General features: G+C 44.7%; 3 protein-coding genes across 5 annotated transcripts in view; 2 read left to right on the top strand and 1 right to left on the bottom strand.

The window, feature by feature from the left end:
• Positions 1-25,275, top strand: part of LOC120419869 (E3 ubiquitin-protein ligase highwire-like) — a 79,711-nt gene extending 54,436 nt beyond the window's left edge. The window contains exons 20-37 of one of the 2 annotated variants that reach the window (XM_039582729.2): positions 4,351-4,573; positions 4,647-5,204; positions 8,275-8,448; positions 8,527-8,896; positions 8,955-9,046; positions 9,108-9,685; positions 9,758-10,045; positions 10,105-10,292; positions 10,351-10,500; positions 18,546-18,670; positions 18,738-19,940; positions 19,998-20,177; positions 20,239-21,131; positions 22,292-22,927; positions 22,987-23,155; positions 23,219-23,886; positions 24,712-24,811; positions 24,882-25,275. In XM_039582729.2, the coding sequence (XP_039438663.1) occupies positions 4,351-4,573; positions 4,647-5,204; positions 8,275-8,448; positions 8,527-8,896; positions 8,955-9,046; positions 9,108-9,685; positions 9,758-10,045; positions 10,105-10,292; positions 10,351-10,500; positions 18,546-18,670; positions 18,738-19,940; positions 19,998-20,177; positions 20,239-21,131; positions 22,292-22,927; positions 22,987-23,155; positions 23,219-23,886; positions 24,712-24,811; positions 24,882-25,265 (6,979 nt within the window). In that variant the 3' untranslated portion in view covers positions 25,266-25,275. Of the gene's footprint in view, positions 1-4,350; positions 4,574-4,646; positions 5,205-8,274; positions 8,897-8,954; positions 9,047-9,107; positions 9,686-9,757; positions 10,046-10,104; positions 10,293-10,350; positions 10,501-18,545; positions 18,671-18,737; positions 19,941-19,997; positions 20,178-20,238; positions 21,132-22,291; positions 22,928-22,986; positions 23,156-23,218; positions 23,887-24,711; positions 24,812-24,881 lie in introns of both variants that reach the window. The other variant, XM_039582728.2, reaches the window with a different exon arrangement.
• On the top strand, positions 12,395-18,539 carry LOC128092421 (uncharacterized). The gene has a single exon (XM_052706183.1). It carries the CDS (start codon positions 12,665-12,667, stop codon positions 17,957-17,959), a length of 5,295 nt encoding a protein of 1,764 aa, XP_052562143.1. The 5' UTR covers positions 12,395-12,664; the 3' UTR covers positions 17,960-18,539.
• A 102-nt stretch (positions 25,276-25,377) lies between the features above and the next one.
• On the bottom strand, positions 25,378-26,541 carry LOC120419872 (rhythmically expressed gene 2 protein-like). Of its 2 annotated transcripts, none has more exons than XM_039582734.2 (2): positions 26,330-26,541; positions 25,378-26,275 (listed from the first exon to the last, which is right to left on the bottom strand). In XM_039582734.2, the coding sequence occupies exon 2, from the start codon at positions 26,267-26,269 to the stop codon at positions 25,490-25,492; it is 780 nt and encodes a 259-aa protein (XP_039438668.1). In that variant the 5' UTR covers positions 26,270-26,275; positions 26,330-26,541; the 3' UTR covers positions 25,378-25,489. The 2 variants fall into 2 exon arrangements, with proteins under 2 accessions (XP_039438668.1, XP_039438667.1); XM_039582733.2 differs by having other exon boundaries at positions 25,378-26,272; positions 26,330-26,539.
• Positions 26,542-27,991: the final 1,450 nt, after the last annotated feature.

Raw genomic sequence — 27,991 nt, 5'->3', positions numbered from 1 at the left:
AGAAAAACTGCGATTGGTCAAAAAGTTAATTCCGTACACCCAAAGGAAAAATATATCTCAAAATCTGCAACAGTGGATTTGCTGCAGAACATGTCACAATTTAATAACAATTTTTGCAGCAGAACAGTTCTGTCAGATTTCAGTCCTTCGATTTTTTTTTGTATTTTTTAATCCGACTGAAACTTTTTTGGTGACTTCGGTATACCCAAAGAAGCCATTTTGCATCATAAGTTTGTCCATATAATTTTCCATACAAATTTGGCAGCTGGCCATACAAAAATGATGCATGAAAATTTAAAAATCTGTATCTTTTGAAGAAATTTTTTGATCGATTTGGTGTTTTCGGCAAAGTTGTAGGTATGGATATGGACTACACTGAAAAAAAATGATACACGGTAAAAAAATGGTGATTTTTTATTTAACTTTTTGTCACTAAAACTTGATTTGCAAAAAAAACACTATTTTTATTTTTTATTTTAGGACATCAAATGCCAACTTTTCAGAAATTTCCGGGTCATGCAAAAAATCTTTGAGCGAGTTATAAATTTTTGAATCAATTCTGATTTTTCCAAAAAATCGAAAAATTGGTCGCAAAATTTTTTCAACTTCATTTTTCGATGTAAAATTAAATTTGCAATCAAAAAGTACAATATTCAACATTCAATATTACGCCCTTCTAAAATGTTAATCTTGGTTTAAAAATTTTGAAAGTATTTTTTTTTAGACATGATCGGAAAATTTCACATTGAAAATCGGACCATTAGTTGCTGAGATATCGACATTAGAAAATGGTGTGTTGTTTGGGTGGGACTTGGAAAACATCAATTTTCCTGTTTTTAAACCTTTGCATGGCAATATCTCAGCAACTACGAGTCGTATCAACAAAGTTCAAAAAGTGCAAAATAGAGAGAATTTCAGCTTTTCAAAAATATTTTTTTCAAAAAGTGGGCAAACATGTGCACTAATTTAAAAAAATGAAAAACTGCGACTATTTTCAAAAAAGTTACCTAAAAATGGATTTAACTTGAAAACGGTGCACTTTATCAAAATTTCACTAAAGTAATTTTTGATTGCAAATTTGAGATAAAATTTTGGTGTCTGCGACAAAGTTGCTTGAATTGGCCAGCCCAACAACTTTTTAGCAGACATAAAAATTCCCAAAAATATTCCTGAAAAGTTAGATTTTCAAAATCACCCTTATCGTGAACCACCCTGATTTTAAACTTAACCAAAAGTTGCCCCTTTCCATTAGCAACAACTCTTCTGAAGACACCAAAGCTCCAAAACGTCACCATTTTTCGGAAAATCCATTTTTCGGAAAATCCATTTTCCACATAATTTTGCGGTCTGGACCACTGTGCACTGTGCTCCAAGGCTACGCACATGCAGTCCCGTTGGGATTTGGGAGGGGACGGTTTTGTTGTTCGTGATTCGATTATCCGAAGTCCTATAAAAACCTTCTGATAATCGAGTCTGTACTGCATTTTAATTTATGTTTGACATGAACCTGTTCAGATATGATGATGGATTCAGATATGATGCAAAAAAGTTAATGAAAAACGCTGAGCAATACTCCCCATCTACCTACAAAACGATCTGGCCTCATAAAAATAGATCCCTTCTTTCTCAGAGAACAGAATTCTTTCCAATAGGAACGAACATGTTTTGATATGTGATCTTTACGTTCAACATGATCGTTTTCGTAGTGTGTGTGTATCATTTATACATGTGTTTCGGTTTATCTGTTGCATATGTTAAATGTTAAAAGGGTACCAACATGTTTCATTGACCTGTGTGGGTTGATAATATTTGTTTAACATTGTTTGTCTTTTAGAACTGGAAGTTTTTTTTTATTTCAACGAGTTTTTTTTTTTGCTTCATTTTATCATTGGGACTATTGTGCAAATTTTACACAATCGATCATATCTGACCTTCCCCTACCCATGCATGTATGTACATTGTACAACTGCAATTTAAATTCCGTTGTGGTCGTACCAGAAGTCGTCGGCTTGTTGAATCAAAGTTAAACCATTTAATCTGCTTATTATGCGCCAAGCCAGTCCGACCCTTTCCGTCTGTTCTCCCTCTCTTTTCCGCTTTGCTTTTGTCGTTTTGTTCCGTCCGAACAACCGCAAGAAGTCAGTTAGCTGGAAGTCGGGCAGACAAGTTGTGGGCACTCTCTTTTTCCATCGTTGGATGAATCACCCCGCACATCTCCTGTTGTGGCAGAACCAGAACCTCTGTTGCATACACTCTCCTAGCGTCGTCGGTGCTAGTAAAGTCTGTCAGTCCCTTGAGCCTGCAACCAGTTATGACGATGACTGTTTCTTTTTTCCTGAATTCGATTAGTGACTGAGAATGAATCGGAATAATCCAACAGGACAATCCTTGAGGGCGAAAAACAGTGAAAGTTCGTATCGAGAACTATTGAATATTTTTGGATGATTTGAGTTTTGAACTTGTTCAGAATATCTCGAAAAACTTAGGTTATGAAAAAGATGATTTAAAAGGTGCCCCACTGTACCGTCGGACAAAGTTCTCACGAAAAGACATCAACGCAATCAATTTATACGCGTGTGCGTATAATCCCCACACAATCAACAAGCAGACAAACAAGTTTTGAATTAAAACTAAAAAAAAAAGTTGAATGGATTTCACTTTACACCGAACACACACACTTCCTCTCTGTGCATATATGCACTTGTGCTGCTGGCTCTAGAGATATTTTTTAATTCACTCTCTCTCTCTCTCTTTCTCTCGCTTTATTCTTTGAAAAGTGCGTTGATTATGGTCGCGGTATTGTGTACTGATCACAAACATAACGTCACTGGGGCATACACTCACTTTTGTGCATGCTAGTAGGTACTGGTAGTGAGAACTTGTTTTTCAACCCGTGGGATAGGGGAAATGGTATTATGGTTCAAAATTTACATAAATATTGTTCTACCGCCAGCAGTGGCCATGCAATGTGCGTAACACGACGACTGCCACCACGCAGCCCAGTGTGATCTGCTCTGCCGCCTATGAAATTATTACCTAAATTTAAATAAAATTTATTGTTTCAGTTTTGTCAGAATTTTCTTAATTTAGAATTAAAAGTTCGATCCAAATACAATTATGAAATTGAAATCTAGTTTGAAAACATGGCAGCGATTATTACATTCGATCGTAACTTATCAAACAATACATTTTCATTATACCGTCATTGGGTCTGGGAGTGAGATTGGGACTTACAAAAATGCTGCTATAATGTGTTTCATGTTGTTGTTCATTTCTTTAAGGTGACTTTTACCAAAATGGGTTCAATCGTCACCGGGTTTGTTTTATGAGTAAATCATAATAACTTCTAATCAATTAAAACAAATTAAAACAAAATATCTAAAATAATAATTATATTATCTGGAGTTTTTTTAAAGGTCCAATAAATCAAATATCAATTTTTTTTTGCTTTTTGGGTGTTTTTGAAACCACCTTGAGTCAGGGGTATTAAAAAAATACCCAAAAAGCAAATACTGAAAATTTAGTTTATTGGACCTTTTAAAAATACTCCAGATATGTTCAAGGAAGGAGGAATTTATTAGATATTTAAATTATAAAAAAAATGTGTTCAAAACTTCTTGCATCTTTTTAAGTTTACAGGAATTCAAGGGTATACACTAGAAAGTCCCAAAAATTACATGCAGTTTGAGGTCTTTAAAAAGATATTCGGTGTAGAAATAGTTTTTCGACACAATAAAATTCAACTTTTGATCAAATTTTAAAACAATAAATAAATTAACAGCTCAACCTCCCGATACTCAGGGGTGCAAGAGATCAATTCGAGTCAGTGAACTCTACACAGAAAAAATAATGCAAATTTGGAAGCTGTAATTTTTGAAGGTTGAATATTACCTCTTTTATGATGTAATTTTACCTCAATTTAGACTGAAAAAGTGACATTACACCAGAAAAGTGGTAAAATTACACATTTCCAGAGGTAAAATTACACCTTTTTTCTGACATAAAAGATGTACCCCTTCCCAGATGTAATATTACCATGATTTTTTTTTCTGTGTAGTTTTTAAGGTTTCAGCAATATGTTATTCGAAACATTTCTGGAGTTCAGGGTTGGTCACGAATAATTGAATACTGAGCGCTAAGCAATAGCAATATGCAGCCAGCATGCTTCGAATAATCATTTGCATCTGTGCCGATACTCAATTTGAATGAGAGAACTTAAAAGTTATCATAACAAATTAGTGATTTCTCGAGTTAAGAGCTCTCGATTTCACCAAATAATCCACAATTTCTCGGTTCTTACCCTTTAGTAACAATATTCTCTTTCTCTATCTTAATCTAATTTCGCCGCAGTGAGCAAAGCTATGAAAAGCAGTTCCTCAAGGATTTTATTTACGTCGCGGCGGGTTCCCCCGGGGCTCGGCTGGCTGCCTGGCTTCAACCCGAATCTCGGCTGGACCCGAACAAGTGCGAGATCAAAATGTCGCAAGAACCGCTGCGTTGCGGTTGGCCTTCGCATTTCATAATCGAAACACGCGACCAGTACGGCGACGAGATCTTCGTCCCGGGAATTAAGGTAAGTGGCGTTGGACCGTTGAATGTGGGGGTGTCTCAGTTTGGTCAATCTCGGCTTTTTTTTTGTTCTCCAGATCGAAGTGAAAGCCTCCCTCGGCAGCAACCTTATCTCGGAGGGCAATCGGAAGATGCACATGAAGTCCCGCAACGACTCGCTGTATCTGGGCGGGGCCGCACTGCCTCCGAAAATCGGCTACGAGTGCACCTTTAAGGAGAAAGAAAAGAGCTGCCTAAAGGCAATTACCGCAATGAAACCATATCAGCCGTACTCGTTCGAAGAGTTGCGTTACTGTAACACGATCCAAAGCAAAACCACCGAGATCCTGACCGCAAACGATCTAGGCAACAACACGTACGGGGTGTTCTGGACGCCGAGCGTTCCCGGGAACTACAGTCTGACCATCACGATCGATGGGGTTTGCGTGGAGGAAATCTATCGCGTCGACGTGATTGATGCCGGACTGCCGCCGTTGTCGCAGGAAACCACACTGAAGAAGGTGCAGCCGCCGACCAAGCTGAGGAAGTTTATCGCGAAAAATTCGGCCGGATTGCGCGTCCGGTTGCACCCCACGCTGCAGTCGGACCAGATTGGGATAGTGAAGCTGAACGGTATCGTCTCCTACATCGACGAGGTGGTTTTTCTTGATTATACCTGTTTTGTGATGTTTTGCTTCATCTAATGTGTTGAGGGTATTTTGCAAATGAGATGAGAACATCCTAGTGATTGCTTCATTTTTTTTTTTTAATTTAACAGTATTTAAAACTTACCGTCAAACTTAAGTCATTTTGAACTGCTGGTGTATTCATAACCTCTTTTTTATTTTATATATTTTTGGTTCGAGCGGAAATTTGCAATAGAGACCACAAAAAACCTGAGGGTCTTTAATGTGGATGATCTGTTTGTTGTTTCATGATATTTTACTTTTTGATAATCATCCATATGAGAAAACTCATAAATTGTCCAAAAATATCAACATTAAGAACTTTAATCTCAGCGAAACAATGCAATTTAATTAGTTTATTTCTCATTACGGTATAATTGTTCCATGTCATTTTTGGCCGATTTTGGCTGTTGGTCTAGTTCGGTGAATATTTTCAGAAATTTTTCTCGAAAAGTATACAATGTTCTGAAAACTGTAAAAATAACACCAAGTTTGTCCCATCATTAAAGTTCTACGCATAATTATCCAAGCCAGTTTTTCTTCATCCCTTGCAGGCCTGAATTTAAAAAAAATATTTTAGTAAATGATGGGAAAATTATAGGCTTGTTTTGAAAATTTTGACATTTAGGTCATTTATTAACCATCTGGCCTGGAGGGTTAACATACATACATCATATCAAAAAATGGTTAAACAAACATTTAGAAAATTTGACGGGCTTTCTGGGGAAAAATACACTGAAAGAAAAATATACGCTGCTTCCATGAGATTTTATGATTTTTATGTTTCAAAGTCAATTTTTTTTTCGTTCGAAATTTTTGTGGAAATAGCCTAAGATGCAGCAAAAAGTCTCATGTTTTTAAGTGGTCAGAGCTTAAATTTGAAAATCGAACACGGGAATCTTGAATCTTGAAAATAAAACAGGGATTATTGCCAATTTTTGGTGATTTCTTTATGTAAGACATGATTTTACAGACACTTCAATATGTTTTTACCGGAAAGCTCGTCCAATTTCCTATAAGTTTGGATTTGGCAGCAAAATATCTCATGAAAGTGGCGTGCTTTTTTCTCTCAGTGTATTTTTTTTTCAGAAGGCCCGTTAAATTTCTTCCAAGTTTGTCCTTTAAAAATATAGCAACTGGGTTTTTTTTTCTTAACTTATTTTTATTAGGTCCTTTTAGGTGCTGTGACCAGGTTGGGACCGAGGATCAGTAAAACAATATATAATAACAAAAAAAAAACAAAAACAACTCCTTAAATTCCATACTTGGAGATCATGTAACTGACGAGGGTTACTTGGTCCAAGCGGGTCTTGCAGGTCTTGAACCTGCCGATGTACTCGGAGAAAATCCCCCACAGCTCAGCCGAACTGTAGAGTACTTTCCCGGCTTCCATCTCCGTGGCTCCACCGTCTCGGTAACCACCTTGGCTACTTCCTGCGGGTCGAGGGCGATCCTTCGATTTTCCGTCCGGAACTACGCCCGGCAGCGGAGGGAACTCCGCCGACGTGAACGCCGGAACTGCTGGACTCTGCTTCTCCGCCTTCCTTGCCGGCGGTTTTGGTTTTGACGCCTGCTGGCGCCTCCGGATGAAGTCCGCACGCTTGGGGCAGCTGCGGTCCGTGGCTTCGTGGGCTCCAGAGCAGTTGGCACACCGCTTTGGCTCGGCTTCCTGGACTTTGCACTCGTTCGTCTTGCGGGGACCCCCACAGTTGTTGCACCTCCCCCTGAGGTGACAGTTTCTGGTTCCATGACCCAGCTGCAAGCAGTTCCTGCACTGGGTCACGTTCGGTCGCTTGTTCCGGTAGGCCTCCCACCGGATGTGAAATCTCCTCAAGCGCTCGATCCCACTCAGCTGCTTCAGGTTGGTGTACCCCTTGGGGAACGTAACAATATACGGAGTTTCCTCTGAGGAGGCGAACTCTCCCTTTCTCTTGATGGCGTGCACCTCCACAGCATCCAGGTTTTGTGATTCCTTGAGGTTCTTCTTGACGAATTCAGATGAAGCCAGTGGAAGTCCTCTGACGACGACGACGTGGAGTTGCCGCCCGCTTCGTTTCTTGTGGGTGTAGAACTCCACTTTGTTCGCAATCAATTGGGCCCGCGCGGTCTCAAAACGCTCCTCGGAGGAACACAGCAATTTGATCCCAAACGGAGTTAGCTTGTAACTTGGCTTGGTTGTGCACGGCGACATTACACTCCTCAGCTTGGCGTAGCTCGAATTCTTTACCACCAGAGGTGGTGGTTTCTTGGCCACACGTTTTGGGCAGCTTCGATTCTTGGTTGAATGGTCGCCACCACAATTGAAGCATTTGGCTTCGATGTTCTCGTTGATTGTTTCGCAATCACCATTTTTGCAAAAATGGCTTATATCTCGAAAGTATTGAAAACTTTCATGATTTGTTTTCCTCTACAACTTTGCCGAATGCACAAAAGCTCAAAAAATGTCACTCAATATAGTTAGATTTCGGTTGATCGTCTCCCTGTTTTTCAATAACATCAACAGATAATAAGAGCTATCTACAATAATTCTTTCGAAGACACAACTTTGCCAGGATGTCAAATAATGGCGTAAACAATTTATTTCACCTGATTTTGCCATCCCGAACACTGTGCGTAGTGCGACAGTTATGCGTAGAATGACAGAAAAGGGTGGAACAATTTCAATCCCGGGTTTTCTCAGTTACATGTTTTCGAACATGGGACTGAGACAATTTTGAGTAGAATGGCATGTCCGGCACTCAGCACTGATTTTGGCATAATGTAACAGGTTTTTAATATTAGTATGCAAAATAATTTGCAAATTATTTTTTGCGATGTGCAAGTTTTTGTTGGTGAGATCACCGATGATATTCTCTAACACAGTTTTTGATTATAATTACTTAGGCAAACATGTTGGCTTGGCTCCTAATCCATGCGTACAAATTTTAAATCCATCTTGATAATTAATTTGCAAATTTACTCAGCAAACCCAGAAGACAAAACAAACACAGATTCTTCATTAGCAAGTTTTGCTCAACCTGGTCCAACCAACATTTTACAGATGGAGAACGACGATGGTTTGTGGGTGCGGCTATCGACGGAATCAATCCGTGAGCATTGCACCTCCAGCTGGTTCCCAACGGAAGCGTGGTGTCTGCAGTACAACCAGCACCTGGGCAAGACACTCCTACATCCGATCCTGGAGTCCAGCTCAACCAAAGCTTTGATGGAACAGGTAGATCAAAGCAGTCCCACAACTTCTGATGCAAATGAAGAAAATGAGAATACCATTGATTATTTTGATTTTATGAAGACGGATCGTCCCACCGACGAGGCGTCATCCGCAAACGATGGCGAGGAACTGGTCGCCGCCGCTAAGCTACTCCAGATCACAGAGCAACCTCCAACAACAGATGAAAGTCCAGCCAATGCGGCGGCGGCTGCGGCCGCGGCGGCAAACATTAACATTGCCAACTTGAACCAAAGCAATATTGGAGCCGCAATCGCGGGCGTTGTTGGCGGCGGGGCCAAAAAGATGCAAGCCCTCCAGAAGTGGCTCAAGGGGGACAGCTTCGAAGAGAATGAATCTCCCCGGAAGCGCAAAAGTGAGGGCCACGATCCAAGAAGTCTGGGAAATCGATCCTTTGACCGCAGCCGAAGCGTTAGCCCGGAGATCTTTTCACGTAACATATATTTAATACAAATCGCTGAAATATTTGCTAACATTTATCAATATTTTAGTGAGGAGGTGTGACTCGTCCAGTAGTAACAAATCCGATACCTCAAAGAATTTGCAGTACAAAAGTGTATCGAAATCGGATGGCAGTATGGATGTAAATATTGTAACATTAGTAAACACACAATTTTTCTTAATTTACGTCTTTTCCTCCCCAGGACCGCAAATCTCCAGAAAATCTCGCCGCTCCAGATGGAAACTTCTCCACCAGCATTCCGCCGTTCAACAGCAAATCGCTGAAAATCGAATCCAAAGAACTGCCCAAACGTGCCCTTTCGCCATCGATCGCCGAAACTCTACGCGCCGTATTTTCCGCCTTTCTCTGGCACGAGGGACTCGTCCACGACGCCATGGCTTGCGCGTCCTTCCTCAAGTTTCATCCCAGCATTTCGAAAAAGGAGAGCGAGAATATGCCCGTTGGAAATCCACACGAGCATCTCCTGACTAGGGAGCAGAAGGTGTTACAGCGTCACTCAGTTGAGATTTCGAATGCCGGGACTTATTTGAACATTCGACCTTCGACGCTGGAAACGCTGGCCAAGATTGGAAACTGTTGCGTGCACAACAGAAAGTTGCGCAATCGAAATGCGGACATTTTCTCTTCTAAAGATGGCGAATATCCACAACCAAGTGCGCTGCCTCCCGCGTTACGGTGCCTCGTGTACGTCTGGGATCAGCTTTGCTGCAATTTCATACACTTGGTGGAGACCAACTCCAATGATAAGGAAAATGATTTGTAAGTATAGGATTCGCGTTATCTCACCCTATAAGATCCACTAGTAATTTTACTTCGATTCGTCCTTTGCAGTAGCTCGCTCAAGTCGAACAAATCGACTGAGGAAAAGTCGGCCAACAACCCGAAAGCCGCAAACCAGAAAAAGGTCGAGGACGGCTGTTGGTGCGAGTTGTGTGACGTTTTCCTGCCGATTCCGGTTACGTATCACATGCGGATCGTTCATCCAGGCTGTGGCAAGTACGCCAAAGGAAAGGGTTACAACTCGATTGGCGTGTACTGCGAGGGATGGGCCGGGAACTGTGGCGACGGTGGCCAGGGCGTGTCCAGCTGGTATCTCATGTGTGAAAAATGTAGACAAAAGTTCGTTTGCTAGGGTTAATCTGCGAGACACGATTTGTAACTCATTGCCTCTATTTTAGATATGTCAACACAGCTAAAGTGTCGAACAATGTCAACTTTAACGGTGCGAATCAAACAGGTGGAAAGGGGGAAGGTGGTTCCAACATTTTGCTAGGTTTTGGAGCGGAATCCACAATTCCATCTGAGCTGTTTACCATAATGAAGGAGAATTCTTTTTTCCTGCTCGAACTGAACTCTTACAACGGAGGTAGGTGGAACTTGATCACAACTGTGTTACAGAAAACCCCATTACCATTATGTTGTAGGGCTTATCAACAAATCCGCAAACGGCACTTCAGATGCAGCTGCAGTTCATGAACAATCAACTAGCAGCAGATATAAGAACGTTGATTTGAATGATTCGTACGATTCGAGCTATTACTTTGACGATAAAAACATTCACTGGAGTGGTGGTGGTAAGTTATCAGAATTGCTTGAAATTTTGTCCGGAACGAATGCTATTACAGGCACACATTTGAAAACTAACCAAAGGTGGATGAATCCGGGTATGGACATAATCAGCGCATAAATCCTGTTTCAGGTAACAACTTTGCCGAAGAGTGCGAAGAAGTTCGTCCGTTCTGATGAATTTTGGTTTTGGTTTGGAATTAAGCCGTTTCTGAGGTAGTACTGCCAGAATAACTTGAAAAGAAATCTCATTTTCTAGGGACGACGTAAAAAATAATAACAACTCCTCACCCTCTTCGGTAAAGTTTTTCCCTGAAACACGATTTGTGCACTCAATAATGGCAAAAACAAAAACGCACCAATTTTACAGAATGAATAGTTTGAACCCCTCTATAGTCTGTAGTCTTAGTGTAGAATATTTTATATTTCTATCGAGGATTATTTTTTGACATTCATCCAATGAGTGCCTGTAATTTGTAAGAATAGAGTCTAGACAAAGCTTTTAAAAGCAGATAATGTCGGTTAAGTCTTTGCATCGATTGATAAACCGAAGGTGGCTCCGTGAACCAGGACACCTTTTCCGCATGAAGTGGTGTGTCTAGGGATGATGAGGCAGCGGGTGCAGATGTTGTTGGATGTATAGTCTGGTAGGTTGTCATAGTAGGCTTGTCTCATGAAACATTAGATCCTTAGTCGAAGGTTCGATGGAAAGTCAATAGACTTTTATACTGCCGTTCTACGCATAATTGTCCCATGTTCAAAAAAAGGCAACTGAGAAAAACGCGATTAAAATTTTTCGATCGATTTCTTTGTTTCTACGCATAATTGTCCCGTAGGTTCCTATTCGCCCTATGTGTTCCTAATCACCCCGGTTAACATTTGATCACCCTTATTTGCACCTTCTTGCAGGTTACCAGGTAAACAAGATAAAATGCTTTGTAAAACTCATGATTTCATGATAGAAAATACTTGGTGGGACAATAGAGTTATTTACGTGCGCATGTATTGCGTGTACGTACACGAAAAAAAGTGAGGTTAAATTTTGTCCGGCCAGCAAAATCAAATGGTGCGCTAGTGTGCGTACGCGAAACGTCATAAAGCTCTATTATGCGTAGAAGTTCAACGATGGGACAAACAGACTTGGTGTTGTTTTCAATGATTTTCTTAACAAATTACTAGATTTTATGTGTTTTTCTGAAAGTATACGTAAAACTAAACTTAAAAATGATAAAAGGTCAGAATCGTCCAAAAATGACGTGGGACAATTATGCGTAGAACGGCAGTATAGCCCTATGTAAATTTTTATGTACAACGGTTAAACACAAAATTAAAAACTATCTCTGATCACTTTTTTTTCATTTAAATGCAAAAATAATGAATTGAAAAGACAACATATTTTCGATGGATCAACTATGGCCCCCTTGGGACGATCTGTCAAGTAGGACATTATCTGTCAAGATGGACCGCGAAGGTAGTTTTTCAAAATTGATTTAAAAATCCATTTTAAATCCTTTGGGTCATTGTACTCAGAAAAATAAGCTTTAGCGTAATATCACAAATTTAAGCTTCATTTTAGGACCCAATTCCAAGGATAAAGTTGCGGACAGCAGCTGTGGTAACTCGTCGGCGAAGGTTGTGTACAAATCGTACGGCGGATTTGAAGCAGTCTGTTTATCTAATGATTTCAAGTTGTCTTGATCCTTGTTCTGAGTGCCTGTCACAACCCAGTGAGAATTGTAGGGCCGATGCAAGTCTCAAGACGATTATATATGCATTAGTGCAGGTGGGCCTAGGAGGTTTTATTGGATTTTTTTTTACATTTTTCGAGTCAAAGCTTTTCCACAGCGACTAAGGCAAAAAGGATTTTCTGGAAAAAAAATGCAATAACTTTAGCCCACTGTTGGGACGCATTTGGCAACCCTGCAGCGATTGACAGCTAGAAGGAGAAATTTTGGTTCAGTGCATTTCCGCTTTCACACAACACACTCACACTAACACACAGCACGAACAACCAGGACAGTTTAGAGACGGCAAGAGAATAAACCAGTCGCAAATTACAGTCCACGCGTTTTTTAATTCGTCTCTACATTTTTTGGTCCTACTTCGCCGGATTTTCGTAGTAGTTTCGGTCGAAAGGAACGGACAAGGACCCGGTCGATTGGACGGGCGTAGATGCTCTCAACTCCGGTGAAAGATCCGGACAGTTCTTTATTGGAAGTTTTTAGTACGCCGATCGGAGAGCTGCAACAATCGAGAAGAAAGATGGCGGAAGAGTTCGACATTTTGGTGAAGCAACGTGGTGCAGTGAAAGGAAAAATCACCCGGATTAAGAACGTGCTGGGCCAGCACACGCAAAACCAAACGATTCCGGATGAGTTCCTCCTGCACACCCAGCTGAAGACGATTGACGCGGCCTACGAGGAATTCAACCACTTCCAGAATAAGATCTACGCGGCCAAGCCAGCGGAAGCGGATGACCAGGAGAAGAAGTATGTCGAATTTGAAGCGGATTACAATTTCGTTCGGGCCAAGGTCTGCCAGTTACTGCGTGGAGTCAAGCAAGAACCGGACCCCCAGCCTCCGGCAGCAGCCCAACCCGTGCGAGTGCAAGCGACATCTTCTCTCCACACGCCGCTGCCATCTTTCGACGGGAAGCCAGAAAACTGGTACAAATTCAAGGCCATTTTCACGGATGTCATGAGCAAGCACCCCGGCGAGTCAGACGCAACCAAGCTCTATCATTTGGACAAGTGCCTGGTCGGAGAAGCCGTTGGGTCAATCGACCAGCAAACGATCAACGACAGCGACTTTGCTGCTGCTTGGGCGGAACTGACCGAGCAATACGAGAATAAGAGGAGGATCGTTGACATTCACGTCGGCGGTTTACTTAACCTCAAACCGATGACATCTGAAAGTGGTAAACAACTCCGTGAGCTGGTGGACGGGTGCAAACGGCACGTAAGTGCTTTAAACTTCCACGAGTTCCCGATGGCTGGCCTTGCGGACATTCTGGTGGTCAACATTTTGGCGTCGAAGCTTGACATCGAGACGAGGAAAGTGTGGGAGACAAGCATCGAGCACGGCGAGATTCCGAACTACGCCGACACGGTGAAGTTTCTCACAACCCGGAGTCAAGTTTTGGAACGCATCGAGCTTGCTGACAACAAGCTGAAGAAGCCTGTCGCAGCAAAGACAACGAAGATTCCCGCACTGAAGGCATCGTCCCTGGCGGCGTCGGTCGAGTACCGGTGCGCATTTTGCGGACAGGAGCACCAGAACCACGAGTGCGGCGAATATCTCAAGCTGGATCCGAAGGAGCGCTACGAGAAGGCGAAGCAAACTGGAGTTTGTTTCAATTGCTTAAAGAAGGGGCACATTACGCGTCGCTGCTCCTCGACGAAGACGTGCAAGACCTGCAAGAAGCGGCACCATTCTACACTACATCTGAACGAAACGGGTGTCGCTGTCGAGCAGCCACTTGCACGATCCACGCAGAACTCCACGACGGCTACGCCGAGCGCAGGACCAGCCGGAACGACGGCGGTCACTGCCTCCTGTGTGATCTACCAACAACGAGCGCTTCTCTGCACGGCGATTGTGAACATCCTCGACGACGGTGGCAAGGCCCTGCCCTGCCGCGTACTGCTAGATTGCGGTTCACAAGTGAATCTGTGTACGGAGAAGGTCGCGTCGCTACTTCGACTGAAGCGACGAAGTGTGAACGTCGACGTCAAAGGTGTGGATGGTTCAACGACCAGGGTTACGGCCTTGGTGCACATCAACGTGCAGTCCCGAGACAACGTCTACACAAGCAGCTTGGAGTGTCTGGTGATCAACCGTATCACTGGAACCATACCTGCGAAGAACATCGACATCTCTACCTGGCCGGTACCCGCCGGCCTGCAGCTAGCGGATCCGGAGTTCTACCGCCCTCAACGGGTGGACATGCTGATTGGCGTCGGCCAATTCTTCGGTCTCCTGAAAACTGGTAAGGTTAAGCTGGCAGAGAGCCTGCCGTTTTTGCAGGAGACAGTGTTCGGATGGGTAGTCGGTGGCCTGGCCGACTCCACGAGCTGGAAGTACGAAGTGACCCGCTGCAACGTGGCGGTCCAAGACGCTGAGCTGAACGACCTCGTCGAACGGTTCTGGGAATCCGAGGCGGTGCCGACCGCTTCAAGGATGTCGTCGGAGGAGACGGCATGCGAGCAGTGCTACGAGCAGACCCACAGCCGTGACCCGAGCGGTCGCTACGTCGTGATGCTACCCTTCCGTGGCAACGTGAGTCAACTCGGCGACTCGAAGCAGCACGCAATACAGCGCTTCTCGTACCTCGAGAAGAAACTAGCCAAGAACGCGGACCTGAAGGCGGCCTACTGCGCTTTCATGGAAGAGTACGTGCGCCTCGGCCACTGCCGCGAAATCGATCCGTCCAAGGAGGAAGATGGTGGGTACTACCTGCCCCACCATGCCATACTGAAGCCAAGTTCGTCCACCACCAAGTTGCGCACAGTTTTTGACGCCTCGGCACAAACGAGTTCCGGGCTCTCGCTCAACGACACCCTGATGGTCGGTCCAACCATTCAAGATCCGTTATTCGATATCGCCCTTCGATTCCGGACGTACCCGTACGTGTTTACGGCGGACATCTCGAAGATGTACAGAATGGTTCGTGTGCACCCCGACCACACGAAGTTTCAACGTGTGTTTTGGAGAACGGACCCTTCCGAGTCACTCAAAACGCTCGAACTGTTGACCGTCACTTACGGGACGGCATCAGCGCCATACCTGGCGACCCGCACGTTGAAACAGCTCGCCCAAGACGAAGGACAAGCCTACCCTCGCGCTGCCAAGATTTTGGAGAACGATTTCTATATCGATGACGCACTTGCGGGTGCTGATACACTGAAGGAGTTGCTGCTGGCGCGCGACGAACTGGAGGAGCTGCTGGAGAAGGGAGGCTTTGAGCTCCACAAGTGGTGCTCCAATTCCGCCGAGTTTCTTGACACTATTCCAGACGAACGACGAGAGAAGCAAGTGTCATTCGAATTGAGTGGCGTGAACGAAATGATCAAGACTCTCGGCATTCTGTGGAACCCCACCAGTGACCAACTGCTGTTCCGCGTCGCTCTCACTGACTTGACACAACCGGTTTCCAAACGTCGCATCCTGTCGGAGGTTGCCAGATCTTTTGACCCGCTAGGTCTGCAAGCACCGGTTTGTGTCACCGCTAAATTGATCCTGCGTCAGTGTTGGCGAAAGAAAGTGTCTTGGGACGAGCAACTGTGCAAGATGCTTACGGAGCTATGGAACAAATTTCGTGGTGGACTGCGAGCACTGATGGAGGTACAGATCGAGCGCCGAGTCATCGTGCCACACAGGGTGGCCCTGGAGCTGCACGCATTTTCGGACGCGTCGCTGGAAGCTTACGGCACGTGCGTCTACGTGCGTAACATTCTGGCGGACAACACAGCAGTAGCCTACTTGCTGTGCAGCAAGTCGCACTTGGCGCCCAAAGAGACGATCCCGAAACTCGAACTGTGCGGCTTCCGGCTGATGTCAAGGTTGGTGTCCAGGGTAGTGAAAGCACTCAAGGTGAAATTCACTCGGAAGGTGCTGTACAGCGACTCGACGATTGTACTGGGATGGTTGGCCAAGTCCCCAAGCGAGCTCGAAACGTACGTGGCAAACCGAGTTGCCGAAATCCACGAGCTAACCCCGAGGGCCGACTACGAGTACAAGTACGTGCGAAGCAGCGCCAACCCCGCAGACCTCGTATCACGAGGACTCTTCCCGGAAGCACTGATTGGGAATCGCTTCTGGTTCCATGGCGGGTTCCTCGAAGAAAACGACTACCAAGAAGACGAGATGGCCATCGTAGTCGAACTACCCGAAGTACGAGTTGCAGCCGTTGTGATAACCGACGAACAAGAAGAAGACTACAACAGGATCTTCACACGGTTCAGCTCGTTCCGCAAACTACAACGAGTGCTAGCCTACGTGATTCGCTTTTGCAACAAGACCCGGAAGCGATCCACGTACGGAGACAACGAGAAGTACCCAACCATACCCGAACTACGATCGTCGCTGCGCTCGATTGTGTACATGGTCCAGCAGCAACGAATGCAGACAGACATCCAAGAAGTGCTGAAGAAGCAAGGCAAGCCGAACGAGAGGTACACTGGCCGACTACGAAGCTTGAATCCTTGGGTCGACACCTACGGCATTCTACGAGTCAACGGACGGATCAAGTACGCCAACGTGTCGTACGAGCAGCGGTGCCCGGCCATACTGCCTGCCGAGCATCCAGTAACCGAGATCCTGATTCAAGCTGTCCACGAGGAGAATCTGCACGTCGGACCGAGCGGAACTCTATCGGTTCTGCGGCAACGGTACTGGATCCTGAACGGACGAAACGCGATCCGCGCAAAGTTGCGGAAGTGCGTACGGTGCTTCAAGGTGGACCCGTCGGAGACCAAACTGTTCATGGGAGACCTGCCCAGCTACAGAGTGACCCAGGCCTACCCATTTGAACGAGTTGGCGTTGACTTCGCTGGACCAATCTACGTACGCAAAGGGCACCCGCGCAAACCAGTGTACTGCAAGGCGTACGTGGCATTGTTTGTGTGCATGGTCACGAAGTGCATCCACATCGAGCTGGTGTCAAACTTAACGACGGATGCATTCATTGCCGCCCTGCACCGATTTGTCGCTCGTCGCGGCCTTCCCTCCGACGTTTACAGCGACAACGCCACAAACTTTGCTGGAGCCAGCTCGGAGCTCCACGAGCTGTACGCGCTGCTGACGCAGCAGCTGACGAAGGATGCGCTTCAAGAGTTTTGCCTGCCCAAGGAAATTCGCTGGCATTTTATCCCACCACGGTCGCCGCACGTAGGAGGTTTGTGGGAAGCCGGCGTGAAGTCGGCGAAGCACCTGATCAAGCGGAACGCAGGTGAAACGAAGCTGACAGAAGAGGAGTGGTCCACACTACTAACGCAGATTGAAGGCATACTTAACTCGCGGCCGTTGGTGCCGCAGACGGCGGACCCTGGTGACCTCAACGTGATCACGCCCGGTCATTTGCTGATTGGCCGCCCATTCAACGCGATCCCGGAGCCGGCGTACGATCAACTCAAGCCTGGAACGCTGACACGGTGGCAGCACCTGCAGAAGATGCGAGCTGACTTTTGGAAACGGTGGTCGGCGGGCTACCTGTCCGAGCTGCAGCAGCGGCAGAAGTGGAACAAGCAGCACACTGTCGTCAAGGAAGGAGATTTGGTGCTGCTCAAGGAGGAGAACGTTCCGGCGCTGCAGTGGAGGCTCGGCCGAGTTGTGAAGGTCCACCCGGGGCAAGACGGAGTCACCCGCGTGGTGACGGTAAAGACAGCAGGAGGAGTCTACAAGCGGTCGACGGCAAAGGTTGCGGTGCTCCCACTCGACGACGAAGCAGAGGAGAAGACAGCCGGTTGAAGTTCCCGGATGTCCACTGGCGGGGGAGGATGTTGGGACGCATTTGGCAACCCTGCAGCGATTGACAGCTAGAAGGAGAAATTTTGGTTCAGTGCATTTCCGCTTTCACACAACACACTCACACTAACACACAGCACGAACAACCAGGACAGTTTAGAGACGGCAAGAGAATAAACCAGTCGCAAATTACAGTCCACGCGTTTTTTAATTCGTCTCTACACCCACTTAAGACAAACCATTTGTGTTACCAAATGAGCTGATACTTGGCATAAGTGTCTTAATAAGCATCTCCTGCACAACATCCGTTTTAATCTGAGTTCTTTTACGCTACTTCTACACCTTTACCGTCATCTTGGGCGAATCGGGACAAATAGGGCGAATTGTTTTGATTTTATTTTGATTGACTTTGGTTGGAACAAATTTAGATAAACTAAATTAGTGCATCGATTTCCTAATTTATAGCGTTTGAATGCTTTAAAAGCTGCTGTCCCTATTCAGAATGTTGTCCTGATTTGCCCCAGTTGACGATATCTATATACTAACAACTAAACTAACTCCATAACCATCGGCATAACTAATTTTCCAGAACTAATGTGGCCACCACCAGAACTGCTCGCTAGCATGGAAACCCTCGGGGCAAAAACTAACAACGATCTAACCTGCGACTTGCTTGGGATGAATCTTGGTGATATGCATGCTTACGATTTTAAGGTTAATGTTCTTTGCTGATAGGAAAGTTGAATTGCTTTCTAACACAATTTTCTAACAAACTTTTCAGGTAATCGAAGACCTCTCGATGGAGGCGGCTGATTCGTACATGAAAAACATCCAAACGTCGCCGGCAATTCCGTCCACGAGTAAGTTTCATCGGAGCTTCTCAATGGGCCAGGGTTGGAACACACCACAGAATAAGCTCGCCACAGAGTACAATCCGGTGGGAAAGGGCGAAATTGGTGGCAAGGGCGATGGTCCCTGCAATGTGGTTATGAGGCGTAAAAAGCAGTGCACGTGTACGAGTGGGGACTCGAATCTTCTAAACTATCCTTCGGTTAATTTGCAAAAACTTGTTCCGGAGCACTTGTTGAATAACAGTTTGGTTAAAGAAAACATTCCCAACAGTAGAAGTAAAAACAAAGTGAACAACAAGATCAATGATAAGAACAATCTTCAGACAAATCCCCGCGCGACACTGCTGGCGAGTGGAAAGAGACCGGAGGAAATAAATTTCTCGGAGTTCCTCGAGATGTACCACAGCAACGCTCGAGAGAGCAGCGAGAAGCTGAAGAACGTTGATGAAAAGTCGGACGGTTCTGGATCGGGTAGTTCGGGCAACTCGGCATATAAGCTTGATGTTCAGGCGGGAGCTCTGTCACTGCTCAATCGTCCGTCGATGATTTTTATGCTGGAGAAGCATGACCTGAAAAAGCTTCGCCATTTGATGACCCGGAATCTGCGGAAAACAATTTGCAACATTTACAGCTTGCAAGCCCTAAATTGGCTGCTTCGATCCGTGACGCAACCGATCGGACTGCACGACATCATGTGGTGGTTCATTTCATCGCTTTCGTACTCGACACACGACTGCGAGGATGAACCCAAGCTGGACGAGGGAGTGCTTGGTCTGGAACATCCGGGCTCGAACCAGTTCAACGGACCACTCTCGCAAACGCTCTCCCAAAGTTTGCACTCGCTGCTGCACACCATTGCGGATCTAACGCTGCTCCTGCCGTCGGGATCGTCCTTGCAGAAGACTGCCGTCCAGTGTTTTGGGTTGAAGTTCAAACAATCCGACCACCAGTTCTTGCACCGGTCGCACGTTTTCGGGAACATTTCGAAAATTTTGTCGAAATCCGAGGAGCAGAACGATGAAAATCTGCTTCCGTCAGTGGCCATGTTCAATTCCTACTCGAATGCCGTCGATGTGTTTACGGAGGAATGCATCCGGATCAGCATGCTCAGCGATATTACGGAGATTTTCGATGTGAGTTTGATTAACATTGTTCGCTAAAGGAAGACATACTAACTTCTTAATTTTCAGCTTGTAGTTTCATCGCGACCTGCGTTGGCAAATTCGTTGATAGACAACTCGACGGAGACATTCTGGGAAAGTGACGAGGAGGATCGGAACAAACCTAAGATCATCGAACTGACTATGAATCGAACCAATTACCACTGCAAGGTTATCTGTATTCACATCGACAACAGTCGGGATATTGGGGTGCGTATTATCTACTATACCTACTCTTGAAAATTTTGTAATTCAACAAATCTTCTCACAGAACAAAGTGTCCAGCATCCTTCTGTACGGAGGCAGCTCGTTTGGCGAAACATCACTCCTGAAGACCATTGACGTCGATCCACTTGTGTGCAGCTGGATTTCGGCAACAATCTCCGACGACGAGTGCACCCATTACCGGATGGAATTCCGTGGCCCGGAAGCGACCCTCCGCGTTCGTCAGATTAAACTGCTTGGCTACACGGCCGAAGACAAAGCTTCCCAGTTCAAGCATAACCTTAAACACACTAGCGCCAATTACATCCAGCAGAAAAACTGCGAAGCAGAAACGCTGCGTGTTTTCCGTCTACTAACGGGACAGGTGTTCGGGAAGCTAATTCTCGAGAGTGGTAAAAATTTCGGTGCAAACACCCCGACTTCGTCCAAGATCACCGAATCAACCGTCATCTCTTCCTCAACGGAGTCGCTCGATTTACGCGAGCACATGGTCGGCATTTTGTTTAGCCGTAGCAAGCTGAGTCACCTCCAGAAGCAGATCATCGTCCACATTGTGCACGCCATCCAGAAGGAAGCGCTGCGCTCACGGGAAGAGTGGGAGCACAACGTCATGTTCAGCGCGGACAATGAAACCGACTTTGAGGAGAATCTCAAGCTGAACGACACGTACTGCTTTGAAATGCTCAGCATGGTGCTGGCGCTGTCCGGAAGTGCCGTTGGTCGATCGTATTTGTCACACCAGCACGGTCTGCTGAAGGATTTGTTCTCGCTGTTGCACACAGGGAGTGATCGCGTCCAGAGGCAGGTCACGGCGCTGATCCGGCGCATTTTACCGGAAATTTCACCAGAGACGCTGTGCGAGCTGCTTGGAGTGGAGAAGGTTCCGGAGATTGACTTTAATCTGCTCAGTCAGAACAATGAGATGTTTAATATGAACAAGTAAGTTAAAACCCAAATTTATTTATGTTTGTTTTAGTTCGTCTCACATGACTTCAAATTAGTCTTTCTCTCACTTCTGAAAGTTTCATCAAGGTTGACCCCGAAATTCGATTTCAATCCAGATATATTCAAAGAAAACCGAAAAAACTCTGTGCATTGTTGTCACTTTTCATATGAAAGAAGTTTCAAATATGTCGTGCTTTCTTGACACACCCTGAAAATTGCAGTAATTGGGGAAAAGAGATTTCAGGTCAGAACGTGTTTGACACAAGTACAAGCCCGACTACCGTAAACATTTGTAATCATAACTCGGGACTCCGGCAACCAAATTCAACCAAACTCCGGGACAATGCACAGAATAGTCTACCAAACGAAACGTGATTTTTATTGTTTACATTACGTGCTGTATTGTTTGTTTATTCAAGGTCAAACATTAACATGCGTTTTTTCTCAGAACGTCAAAAAGCAACGTGCGACAAGATAGTACGACAACGTCGATATGGCAAAAGTAAGAAAATTTGCCATATGCCAAACTGTCAAACTTGTACCGCGCTTTTCTGGAAACACTCACTACATTTACGGGGGTGTGTGCACTTCTGATCCAATCTCCCGGATATTATGGGAAAGTATAGTCTGTATCAAACTTGGTGTTTATGCTGATACAGCTTATCTCATTATTCCTGGTTTTAGGTGGTGTTAGCCCTCCTAATAAACCTATTTCAGAATGACAGAGATTCTCGCGATTCAATTCCGAGGTCGTTGGTCGTAGATATGTGAACGTCATGCATTCCCGACCATCATTTCGAAGGTACGAGGTTTTTTAATTCGAATACGTTCGAATTAGTGAGCATTCGAGTTAGCGCACATTCGAATAAACGAATCCGCTTATAAACTATCTGCATTTGAGACAAACTACAACCATTAAGCCACGGAGCCGGTAGCACTCAATTCATGTTTCAGGATATCTCGGGACTGGATGAACCAAATCGGTTAAAATGTTCAATACGGTCACTTCAATTCCAAATTTAAGGATCTCTTCAGAGCCCAAATAAGATTTTCCGCAAATGCCATGAAAATTATTTGGCGTGATTATAGCTTTAAAGACCTCATAATTTGTATTAAATATAAAAATAATGACTCTAACGCGCTTTACCTTACAGATGTGGTATTTTGGACATTTTCCTAGCCGTAATTGCGAAAGCCCTTCAGGTGCAGATCAAGGTGAAGAACAACTCGAACAAAAATCCACCAACCATGAAGCTGTGGCGATACATGAACATTTGCAAAATTGACGACTATGAAAAGTCCACGCTAAACAAGCTTTCGATGACTAATTCCCAATTCAGCAACGCTGAATCGGACCGCCCGGGTGGTGCTACTGGCCAAAGGGACAACAGCCCGGCGGTGGAGCAGTACGACTTTGAGGGCTCGTCATCGGAATTCCTAGATGACAAAACCAACGACGACAATTCGGTTGACTTTGACGGCGTTGGAGCGGTGTGCTCTTCGAAGCCGGGCATTCGGATCGAGACGGTCGGGGTGAAGCCGCGGTGGTTTTTGAACGGAACAATTTCGTCCAAACAGGCGGATAATATTATGACTTTGATTCGCGACATGGCGCATGGTAAACTGTCGGAAAAGTGGTCACTCATCACGAAGGCTGCCATCGCGGAGTGTATTCTGAACATAACGAGGCTTTCGGACGTTTATCGGGTGCCGGAGACGTGCATGACGACTCCGACACTGTGGCTTGCGCTGGCCAGTTTGTGCGTCCTGGATCGTGACCACGTGGAAAAGTTAGTAACTTGTGGTGATATGATTTGTAGCTTGGCTAATGTTTTTTCGTTATTCGTAGATTATCGTCCAGCCAGTGGTCAAAACAGTCCGAGTCTCGGCCGCTTTGCTCAAATCACGACGATGATGTTACGTACGCCATGATCATCTGCAGCTTGTGCGGTTCGCTGTGCTCCGATTGTGACCGGTTTCTGCACTTGAACCGAAAGACCCGAAATCATTATCGCACGGTAAGATCTTCTCCCGGTTGCATCTTCTCTTTTCCCTTCTCTATTCCACGACTCTACTTTTAGGTTTGCAAAGAGGAAGAGGAGGCCATTCGGGTCGAGCTGCACGAAAGCTGTGGCCGGGCCAAGCTGTTTTGGCTGTTGGCGCTTGTCGACTCGAAAACGCTCAAGGGAATGCTCGAATTTCGCAATGGAAACAACACGCTGGTTTGTGATCCGCCAAACGCCGCGATTGGCGTGTGCCGGTTTTGCGGAGTGACTGGCAGCACCGGTCTGTTGGCAGTGGGAAATGTTTGCGTGGACCAGCAGTGCCAGGAGTACGCGGCAAGTGCTTGTGCGAAAATCCATCCGTGTGGCCATCTGTGCGGTGGAATCGTCAACGAGGAAAAGTGTCTGCCATGTTTGCAGCAAAAGTGTCTCACGTCCGAGGGTAAGGCCAGCAGTGGCAGCGGAGCGGAGCAACCGAAGTTAACGCAGGACGCGGACGACATGTGTATGATTTGCTTCACTGAGGCCCTCTCGTCGGCTCCGTCCGTTCAGCTGGACTGTGGCCACGTGTTTCACTTCCACTGCAGTAAGGCGGTTCTGACCAGGCGGTGGAACGGGCCGCGCATTAGTTTCGGGTTTTCACAGTGTCCCATCTGCAAGATGGACATTCAGCATTCGGCGCTGGCGGAAATATTGGATCCGATCGTTGCGTTGAAAGCGGATGTCAAGCGAAAGGCGTTGATGAGGTAACTGCAACTGTATTCGAATGATCGAACTAATATTCGCTAATTGGAACGACTGACAGCTGTCAAAAGCATGAAACCACGTGCTCGGAATTGTCGAACAATGGTGTTGAAACGTCAACATCAGTTTGACAACTGGTTTTGACGGTTGAGTGTTCGGACATTCGAAGTAGCGAAATTCGAATTAACGAATCCGCTCTGTAGTAGATTGAGATCAATTTAAACATTTTATAACTGTAAAAATTTCTAAAATTGTAAAATTGTGCTATGGGTTCGATTCCCGCCTTATTCTCCTGGTCTTCTGTCGGATGAGGAAGTAAAACGTCGGTCCATTTGCGTATAACAGGTTTTGGGTGACTCTCCACACATTATCTTCGGACGACTAGCAGAAACTTGCAACAGAGACCACAAAAGACCCGGGGGTCGTTAATGTGGATTGCTTTGCTTTTTGGGTAAAATATTAGGTCATTAAAACATTAAACATTTCGATTATCAATATTTCATTTTTTTCAATATTTTGTCACCGCTATTTTGGTCGCCATCTTGGATTTAAAAACTTTCAATCACTTTAGCGTAGTTTAGAGGTTATATTTAAGCTCGACAATGAAAAATTAGGCAGCGAAAAAACATGTTTTTCGTGATTCGATTATTCGAAGTGATTTTTTGCTGAAGTCTTCGGATAATCGAGTCTGGACTGTACTTTAGATCAATGTTTCGAGATATATATATTTTTGCATTCCAAATTATTTAAAGCAAAGAATGGACAAAGTTTCTTAAAAAAAAAGACACAGAAAAAAAAATATATATTAACGATTTTTTTTAATTCAGGCTCGAGTACGAAGGCCTGGCCAAGAATCTCGATAGCAAGGATCTGTCCACTTACGCTATGGAACGCTACGCTTATTACGTTTGCAGCCAATGTGAAAAGGTAAGATTCTTTCTTTGCTTCGTGATTGGGATTTTTTTTAACATGTAACAACTCTGTCCTCGCTTTCTAGGCTTATTACGGTGGCGAGGCTCGGTGCGACGCCGAGCTGGGCGAGAACTACAACCCCCAGGAGCTGGTATGTGGCGGATGCAGCGATGTGGTCAAGGCCAAGATGTGTCCCAAGCACGGGACCGACTTTCTCGAGTACAAGTGCCGCTACTGCTGCTCAGTGGCGGTCTTTTTCTGCTTCGGCACGACACATTTTTGTGACACGTGCCACGACGATTTCCAGCGGCTGACTAACATTCCGAAGAACAAACTGCCAAAGTGCCCGGCGGGTCCCAAGGCAAAGCAGCTGATTGGGGAGGAGTGTCCGCTGCACGTTATTCACCCGTCCACCGGGGAGGAGTTTGCCCTGGGCTGCGGGATTTGTCGCAATGCTCACACATTTTAGGGGTTTGTATCGCAAGTGCATTAAGTAAATCATGAAGGAAGGAAGATTTAGCTTTAGTTAGTAATTCAAAACGGCGAGACTTTCTCTATATGATTGTACTTATGATCTCATGTTAACCGTGTATTGTTGTTTGATATTTATTTAGCAAATTACTAACTTATATGTACACAATTTGATAACATTATATTTATCATAAAAATACAACTATCCAAAACAAAGAATAATCACCAATCAATCTCTATCGTCTCTAGCACGTGAATAAATTCTCGAAAATTTTTAAACACGTGCTTTTGGTTGATGTCTTTTTGTAGAGAAACTCCCTGTTCATCGACGTTGACTAGAACGCTCGACCAGCCGGCCTGTTTGGCACCCAAATAGTCCAACATTGGAGTATTTCCTATGTGCAACGCCTCGCCGGACAAAACATTCGCCCGGCACATGCTCAACGCGAGGTCAAATATCTGTCTGCTTGGCTTCTGGACACCGGCTTCGTAGCTCGTAACGATAAAATCCACCGTGGGCAGCGCCATGCTCTCGATTATCACCGATAGTCGCGGGTCAAAGTTGGATATGATCCCGACCTCTTTCGAATGGGCACGAAACAGCCGAATAATGTCGTCGGCCTGATCAATCTTCGCCCAGCAATCGCTCGTTTGGTAGTCTGCGACCAACTGTTCCGCGATCGCTTGCAGTTTCGTACGATCAAGGTGCGAGTGAGATTCATGAAATATGTCCACCACCAGCGTTTGCCACCACCACCGCCAGTCACGATTTCCTGACGAGGAGCACTTACCAAAGTTGGGGTGGTCACGTGCCATCCGCTGAAAGTTGGACCGGAAACAGCGAGCCAGAGCGCGCTCGTCTACGTCGGCGTATCCATGCCGGCGAGCCACCAACGCGTACTGAACCTCCGGTGGTCGCGAGAATTTTAACAGGGTATCGGTTACATCGAACGTGACCACCTTGAAGCGGGCCAGATTTTTGGCCACCAGTCGGGAGTTCATCTTCTGCTGGAATAAAGCACTTGTTATCAAAATTGTTTGCACCCTATCGAACAATCTTACGCAAACTGTCGTAGAATATCAGTATCCAAGGATTTCAATCCACTTTCATCTTTACAGCCTAATTTCTTCCTAAATAAACAGTTAAAATTGATATCCCTTTTCACAAAGAATCTCTTAACTCGCTTTGTTTTCGTAATCAGTTGTACCGCTCGCTCTGTCTCCGTCCTTTATCACAGTTCGTTGAGTTATTCATTATGTTTATTTTCGCGGGTTCGAGACAAAACAAGTTAAATAAAAACATCAACAACCATGTCTACGCGATTCACCCCTCGAACACGGACATCACAAGTTGTGAGCATCACCAGTACTAGCCTATCTTTCGTTCAAGTGGGCAGTTAAACGAGAATTGTTACTCTAGAAAATATGCTTGCGAAGGTAACACACGCCGTTAAAATGCATCAGATTGCAGTCATCATATCGGACTTCAGCTAAGAGTTACGGTACCCGATCGCAATCAGTGCGTCTGTTATCTGGTTGGTTCGTAAGGATACCGCGGCGGTTTTTAACACAAAAGTATCAAATGATTTTGATAAGGAAAACCATAAAACACAACAAACTAAACCGGAGTGTTAATTGTATTCATGTTAGTTAGAAAAAATCCGGGTTGGTAGCCCACATTATCCTCTAGATTGAAAAAGAGGCAAATATTAAAAAAGAGCACATTTTCGTAAGGATACACACTTGAATAGTATACTTATAAGCGAATCGCATTCAGAATAACGTCATTATTCGAATTCCCGGACGCCTCATCTTGTTTTATCAATAATTTGGATCTTATATCCCTTATGAATGTCAAAACTGTGTTATTTGATGAATTCTAACATCAACATTCATTTCAAGTTTGTTTGAACGCTGTAGTTAATGTCAAAGCAATTAAATAAAATAAAATTATAAGATTAAATGCGAAACATTTCACGTGAAATATTTCATAGGCGTCCGAAGCACCGGGAAGGCAAAGCAGAAATTTGTGATTTTGATTTCCTTAAATTCTAGCGATTTTTTATATAAAAAATCGATTGTTTTGATGTTAACAGCTTATTTGAGACCTAAAGAATGCCATTCACTAACATTTCAGTCCAAATTTGTGCGATTCATTAGCAAAAACGAGTGTCCGGATTTCGAATCAGCTTTTATCAGTGTTCGGGATTCGAAGCATAACAAGTCATTTTAATTTTCAAATTATGATGAAAAATTGCTAGAAAAGACATATTTTGCATGCATTCTTTTAATACTTACATTCTGATGATATTTCTTAATTTCCATTTTTGTCATTTTTTGTCAGCTCTAACGATTTGATATGCTACTAAGTGTCCGGATTTCGAATCATGACGTTAGTAGCGATCATCAATTTCGTTGGTCCGCGCCGGCTAAATACGAAACAAACCAGATAGGAATGAAAGGGAAGCCCGCAATAGAAATCATAAAATTGAACTCCTTTGTATTGTGAATCGAAAGAAGCTGTCAAAAGTGACTCGTTTTCGACCAAAAAGGGTCTAGTCATCTCAGATGTGTTATGACAAGAATTTGAAAAACCTCTCATACTGATAATCGGATAGGTTTACATGGTACTTAATCATGTTAATTTTTTTTTTAATGTTAGTTTTTGATTTAATAAAAAAATGTATCGAGGTTTTAAGCGAAGATGGCGTTCGAATGGTGAAC

The sequence above is a fragment of the Culex pipiens genome, chromosome 1 (assembly GCF_016801865.2).
Source record: "Culex pipiens pallens isolate TS chromosome 1, TS_CPP_V2, whole genome shotgun sequence".
NCBI classification, from domain to species: Eukaryota; Metazoa; Arthropoda; class Insecta; order Diptera; family Culicidae; genus Culex; species Culex pipiens.
The sequence above is the reverse complement of the archived record's forward strand: the minus strand, read 5'-3'. Positions and strand labels throughout refer to the sequence as shown.

What these genes read in the sequence shown, in the direction of transcription:
- LOC128092421 (XM_052706183.1), top strand. Translation starts at nt 12,665, where the DNA reads ATGCTCTCAACTCCGGTGAAAGATCCGGACAGTTCTTTATTGGAAGTT.
- LOC120419872 (XM_039582734.2), bottom strand. Translation starts at nt 26,269, where the DNA reads ATGAACTCCCGACTGGTGGCCAAAAATCTGGCCCGCTTCAAGGTGGTC.